Consider the following 7,178-nt stretch of genomic DNA (forward strand, 5'->3'; position numbering starts at 1 on the left):
TTATTTAATTTCACGTGAGAATTACAGTGCTTATTTTAATTAATTATTGTGGCCAAAGTGAGTTTTTTAAATCAAAATAGAATATTAGGAACAAACAATATATAATATACCTATTTCAAGTAAACGTTTTAAATTTGAAAACGATCTTTCAATTAAAGTGAAGAAAATAATGGTATTAACGTAATCCAAATAAAACTTGTAATTAATATCACGTGACCTCTTCTCACGTATGTCCAACGTCTTGCATCACAGGGGGCTCTTGAGGTCTTACTAGACCTTTCACCCCTGTATCTTGCTATATAATTCGAAGCCATGAGAACAGCCTACAGGCTGAACATCCACAAAGAACTTCAGGCTGGACCAATTGGTCACGCAAAAATTTGGGCGCAGGCCAAAGGTGGATGTCCAATCATTTCGATGGGCAGCGACCAAATGACGCCTTCGACCGTTAATAATAAGGGCTTGGAGGCACACATCACTGAACAACGAAGCCACATGGTACACAGACGGTTCTAGGAGGAATGACTTGGCCGGTGCAGGTTTCTGCGGGGAACACCCCAAAATAAGCGAATCTTTTTCGCTTGGGAAGTCGAGGTATTCGCTGTGATGGAATGTGCACGCGCAATACACAATCGACGCCACAGGATCACGGTAATCTCGATCTGCTCAGGCAGCAGAGCTTCTATACCAGCTATAGCGACTGAAAAGGTATGCTCTAGGCTAATGCTTGAGTGTAAGAGAGTTCTTTGAAATCTGGTGATTGATGGCCTCGTTTGGGTGCCCGACCACTCGCTAGACTGTGATCGGCGAACCCACCAATGGGCCCAAAACTCATTCTTGGTGTGGCTGAAAGCGCTGTCATCACGTCTCTCAACAGCCTTCTCGCAAGAGATGGATGAAGACGCCTGGCATGAGACAAGCAAAGGCCCATATAGACGGACCCCACTCGTCTTTCGAGTGGGCTCCAGCTAAATAGGCGCGAAATCAGACTAGTGACCGGAATTCTAACCGCTGGTGCATGGAGGAGGACGAAACTGCAGACCACGTTATCTGTGAGTGCCCTGCACTCACACGGGCGCGATTTAAACACTTGGGCAAACCCCACAACCTGCCTAACGATAACAAACGGCTCAAACCAAAGCACCTGATCGGCTTCTCAAAGAACATCGGACTTTGGTAAAGTCAAATGGAGCACGACGGGCCTATCTGAAAACCTATATGTTCAACGGCTTCACGGCCGCCCACACCTACGAACTATGAAATAAGAATATCACGTGACCATTGACAACTTCATTGATTCTTATCTGCTACGAAGTCGTTACGAGTAGCCAACGACAAAAGATAATATTTATTTAAGGAGTATGCAAGTCCGTATTATGTATGATTACACATAAACCGTCGTACTCCGAGTCTTTTTTAACCTTTTGGTGACAGCGTCTAAGAGTAGTCTTGCATACAGTGATTTTGAATAATTCTTCGTAAAACACCAATATTCCCTCATTTTGACGTTTATTGCGTTCGGTATAGAATGATGCAACTTTATCGTTACTATTATTTTGGCTTGCGCTTCGGCTAATATTCCTGCAATTTGTCAAAGGAATTAATGACTCACCATATTGTGTATCCATCGTCAAAACTAACGTTCTTTATACACTATACCATTATACAATTCCGTTTTTCAAATCTTCAGTTTTAGCAGATCTACTTTGGTAAACATTCCCTTTCAGTTTTCCTGAAAGGAAGTGAACGAATGACGTTAAGTCTGGAGATCTTGCTAGTCATTCAATAGTACCAAGTCACACTGTTCAGTATCCCGAATATAATTTATCTAAATATTCTCTGATAATAATACTAAAATTTGGAAAAGCGTTGATCTAATAATTTAATTCTGTTTTTCACGTAACTCATTGAACGAATGAAAGTTTCTTTCCAAGAATTTACAAATAATGATCCTGCACAAGTTTATCAATTAATATGTAGTTTGATTATAAAAAAAAGTTTCCACAAAAATGTGTAATAATAAATACTATACTATCGGTAAATCTAGGTCTCTCAAGACGATAACTTGGTTTTCGAAACGCACTTTAGACAGTTTTAAGTGTTGATGTAGTGCTAGTAGTAATGTTGAGCATGAATATTACCAAGGCTCCAGTATTTTCACCTTAATTGTGTAAATAATAACATTAAATAATTGTAGGAAAATATATTTAAACAACCAATTTTTATACATGACAATTATTTAAAAAATGTGACGAATTATTCACGCTTTTTTCGTTTTTCTTCACCTTTTCCGACAGCTTTCGTTGAATTTACTTGTTTTTCGTCAGTCCTTCTTTCTGGTTCCTTACTTCTACTTACTCCAATTTCTATATCAGATAAAGACGATTCTTCCTGTACTTCGTTAATTTCTCTTATTAAAAACGCCTCCCTAACATTTTCAATATCACATAATTTCTCAATTCTTTCAGTGAAAGCATGTATCGTATCCATTCTTTTCCTTAATTGATGATCAGTTAATTGCGCATCTTCAGTCGGATTATATATTCTTTTAAGATTTAAATGCATCATTTCTATTTGCACATCCATGATTTCTCTAATAATTTCCATGCACACGGTGGCGTAACAACCAGGTCGTACGTCTCTCACTACCGAACTCAACATTTCCAAAGTTTCAAATCTTTTTTTGTGTACGTCATACTGAGCGTCGATATTCTTTTCGTACGACGCGAGGTATTTGTACAATTCGCTCAATTCCAGGATAATATTGACGTACTGCAAAGGATATTCTCGTAAAGTGTAAAATAAACGAGCTCGCTTCAACCATTTGTGTGTATGGGTAAATAAGTCGCGAGCCTCTCGAATGTTACGGATTTCTTTAATGGGAATATCCGGAACGGTTATGTCCATACCTTCAAATGTAAAATTGTGAGTGTCTATTAATTTATCTTGACGATTAATTTCGCTATTTTCGTCCCATACTTTTTCTAGCACTGAACGTTTGCTTAGTCCGAATAATTGAATGCCGTAACTAACCTACAGTAAAATGAGAAAATGTGTTTATAAATGTGAATAATATTCACTTACGAATCAATGATAAATTCCCTTTATTCGCGGATGACTTCAGTGTAACCTAGAGTGATCCAGATATACAAGCTCCACATTCTACCATGGACAAAAATCTCTGTTTAAACACTGAGAAAACTTGAGTTTTATCCTATAAAGGAGCTTTCTTGGTCTACATATTAACGGTGCCCTTCAATAGTCTATACATGTACTTGGCAAAAAAATTATCCTCTGCTAGTTTTGCCATTAAATCTGTATCTTAACAGCTCATTTCTTGTACTGGTTTAAATTAGAATTTCCCTTTTACTGAGGGTCACTGAGGCACCTATTCATACTTACCCTACTAAAAGAAATAATTTGGACATTTACTTAACTATACCCACTTCTAATCTCGTAAAAAATTTCATCATCTTTAGTGTCAAAAAATTATTCAATCAACTACCTTCAGAATTAAGAATGATTGAACAAGTTCCGAAGATTGACAAAGGCATTTCTGCTTGAAAGACCTGTAGCAGAATTCTACAATTTACCATAGACTCAAAAGATGGAAACTATAATAGATTATAGAAGCCTAATAATTGATTTCTCAAATTCAATACTAATAAGTTATTTTTATGCTGAAATTTCGAAAAGTATAAAAACCGCAAACCCCAGTAAACTGTCAACGATACTGCTCATGAGAATTAATAGTACACAGCCATTTAAATAATTTTAAAAATGAAAAAAAAACCATAGATAAATGGAACAACCCTTCAACTGATCGCATTTACCCTCCGGTCTATCAGGATAGAAAGGATCATGTCATATGATTACAACCCGCGTAACTTGATCAGTTTCCGAACATTCAGATCATGAACCCAATCATAGTTGCGGAAACGTCCTAATGAGGATATTTTCGTTTTATTCCAAGGTCTAATTTATAATGAATCGTTATAATCGTCTTGATCCTAGATCTCTTTTGATAGAAAATTAGTTCTAAAAAATAGCCGAAATAGATCAAAACGTCAATTGTTTAATCAAATTTTCTATAAAAAAAGACTTAAAATTAGGACGATTTATCAAGAAAAACATATAAAAAGGTCTAAGGTGTAAAGAGTTGAATTCGTAGTTTATAGTTATGATATTGGGCAGCCCAATATTAAACGAGCTGGATTCTACAATTATAATTTTTTTGTGCACAGCGTTTCAGCCATTATGGCTTTTATGGCAGCTTTATATTACTGCGTTTTATGATGTTGATTATGAATAGTCCGCCAACATTTCACCACAACAAAAATTACGACTTGAAACATGTTCCACAAGCTTATTTTGGATCCTCCAGAGAAATCTACTCTGACAAAGCCAACAGTTGAATTTGTTTTAAATGAGATTAGAATACAAAGAGGAAAATATAGAATAAAGTATTTAGAAATGTATTGACAGCAGAAACAACAGTGGATCAAAAAGAAAATACAAGAAGTGACTAGATTGGCAACAAATATGAAAACACAAATAAACGTAAAACACAAGACAGGCAGCGGTGGATGATAAAGACTATGAAACATACGATGAATTAAAAAAGAGGAAGTAAAGATAATGAAACGTAAGAAATTTAGGTAACAAAAGAAATTGATGAAATTGAATAGAATAACAGAAACAAAACCAAAATATATAAAGTATAAAAATCAACTGACTGATGAAGCAGAAATAGAAATGGATTATGGGGAAGTTATTTCAAAAACCTGTTTAAAAAGAGATCATTTACATAAAGGTTGAAGAAGAAATAAAGTACGAGAAGGAAGACGCTAACAAAGAGTCACATAGATAATTAAACACAGTCATGGAAAAGATGTTAAAAGAACAGATGATATCGAATAAAACTAATAAAAAAGGAGGAACCAAACATGTTTAGACAAAGGAATATGGAAAAATAGATATCTTATCGAGAACTATAAGTAATATTTGTATCCAGAAACAATAGAAATAATTGAGATTACAGAAAACAAATACGAAGAAGTTGCAAATTTTAAGTTTGTGACGCGCTGGCTATTGAAACCTCCTGCATCAGACAGTGTAATTGTGTGTGTTGTGTAGTGTAAACAGTGGGTTGCAGTATGAATGTTCCAGAAAATCTAACTTATTCGTAAAAAGAGATATGGACAAACCAGTAGAAATTGATTAAATGCTATAATACATACAATAACAGAAACAGTACGAACATTATGGGGAAATTATGGGGTAAATTCATGATCCATTTACACAACAGAAGAAATGGAATTGGAAAGGAAACAATGGAGAAGACATGGTGGAATTGATAAAAGTGGACAGGTTATTATAGAGAAAATAACAGAATTGAGATTTAGAGTTGGGGGGTATCGAAAACAAGATGAGAAGACAAAGTTAAAAGGGATTAAAAAGAGAGGAAGAATTTAATAATTTTTATATGAAATATTACTTACCCAGACTCTTGCTAAATCCGCTTGTGCTTTAAATAAAGTCTCATTTGGAATTAAATTAACCTCCAGAGGATCTAATATAGTTTGCGCGGCAGTTAGATGATATCTCGCGTTCTCCCATTTACCTTTCACAATAAACAATGAGGCTAATCTATAACATCTGATTGACCAATTAATAGGGTCACTATCATTAATGTTGAGTTCTTTCTGTAGACTATTATGTATGGTTTCGGCGTAAAGATGCGTCAAACCCAATTTACCGTAAACCCAGCCTAACATCTGCATATTATTTGTTTTCAGTTTCTCTAATTTCATTTTAGCCAGTTGTTCGTCTGATTTATAATACACGAATAAATCTTCTGTACTGTATACTATTGGGACACATTTAATTTCTTCGTTAACAACCCTTTCTAATAAATTTTTTGCCGTTTCGAAATCTCCCATTCTTGATAAAACATAAGAAAGATAGTTCACCACTCTCAAGTAAATGAAAGTTATTTGCGGATTGTTAGTATAACCTTGCATGATATCCAAAGCTCTTTCTAAATAATTTCTCGATGCTGGAAGTAGATTCATGGTCAGGCATACTTTTGCCTTTTCGTAAAGGATTGAAGTGATCATCGACAATTTTTTGGCATAATCAGGAGAGTCTTCTGTAATCCTCGATAATATATCTTCTAATTTGGTTTCTATCAATGAAAAATCGGTCTCTAAAAGTCTCTCATTTGAATTATCATCACCCGAATCTTTTATTTGGATTTCAGCTCTCGCTTTACATGCTGAAAATAATCTTATAGTGTCATACTCCCCTTTCAACTGGATTACTATCTCGTCGAATTCCATAATTAGATAAAAAGACAGAAATATGACACTGATCTTTGAAAATACATCGAGTTCAACAAAATTGACATCATTTATTGTTTTAGCCAACGAGATTAATGCGTCACGTTATTTATACTAAAATGTGAAGTACATGGTGTTAGTAAAATTTAACTTATTTTTTTTCAGTCAGGTTATTCACACGAAAAAAGAAATTGCTGTCCTCCGATGAATAACATATTAATACCACCGGAGCAAATACCTCGAGGATTGTGATTGTGAAAGTGGATTTTAACCTTTATATTAGGCGTCAAATGTCAACATGAGGTATTCCAACGACTTGTCAAAAATTTCCCAACATGGTATCTGTGGGCAAGCAAGTTTAGTTCCCACTTATAAGAGGGTGGCATTTCAAATGCATTGTATGGTTGTTTTATACCCAAATTCCAAACGTTTCTGGTAGTTTATTGTGAAATTCGGAATTTTTTAAATCGATTTTCGGTAATTATCTAAAAATCATCCCCCACCCCTTATCGACGTGGGGTTGTGGGGACTAAAAAAATGAAGTGTACTGAGCACAAAAAAATTATTCCAGCCGTCGATCATCCCTTGTTAAAGAAATAGAAAGTGTTGAAAAATAAAAAATTTAAATTTTCAGAATTACGTGTGTTAACAAATTATAAAATTTTATTTGGAAATATACAGCTAAAGAGTGAAAATGATATGTGAAAAATATATGAAATTAATTCAGTGGAATTATGAACAATTATAATTGTTAATTGACGTAACCATAAGTACTTAATTCAATAACTATTTTTTATGTTGAAATAGGTTATAAAAAAGATCAAGGGTAGTGTCGGG

The 7,178-nt window shown here is 34.7% G+C and overlaps 1 protein-coding gene across 1 annotated transcript; it reads right to left on the reverse strand.

Moving 5' to 3' along the window:
- Window positions 1-2,188: 2,188 nt before the first annotated feature.
- Window positions 2,189-6,601, reverse strand: LOC130892058 (KIF-binding protein-like). Its single transcript, XM_057797273.1, has 2 exons — window positions 5,502-6,601; window positions 2,189-3,033 (listed from the first exon to the last, which is right to left on the reverse strand). The coding sequence occupies exons 1-2, from the start codon at window positions 6,339-6,341 to the stop codon at window positions 2,257-2,259; spliced, it is 1,617 nt and encodes a 538-aa protein (XP_057653256.1). The 5' UTR covers window positions 6,342-6,601; the 3' UTR covers window positions 2,189-2,256.
- Window positions 6,602-7,178: the final 577 nt, after the last annotated feature.

The sequence above is a fragment of the Diorhabda carinulata genome, chromosome 3 (assembly GCF_026250575.1).
Source record: "Diorhabda carinulata isolate Delta chromosome 3, icDioCari1.1, whole genome shotgun sequence".
NCBI lineage: Eukaryota > Metazoa > Arthropoda > Insecta > Coleoptera > Chrysomelidae > Diorhabda > Diorhabda carinulata.

Coding starts and splice junctions, on each gene's coding strand:
- LOC130892058 (XM_057797273.1), bottom strand. CDS start 6,341: ATGGAATTCGACGAGATAGTAATCCAGTTGAAAGGGGAGTATGACACT. Junction 3,034..5,501: donor CGGATTTAGCAAGAGTCTGG/GTAAGTAATATT, acceptor ATTTTACTGTAG/GTTAGTTACGGCATTCAATT.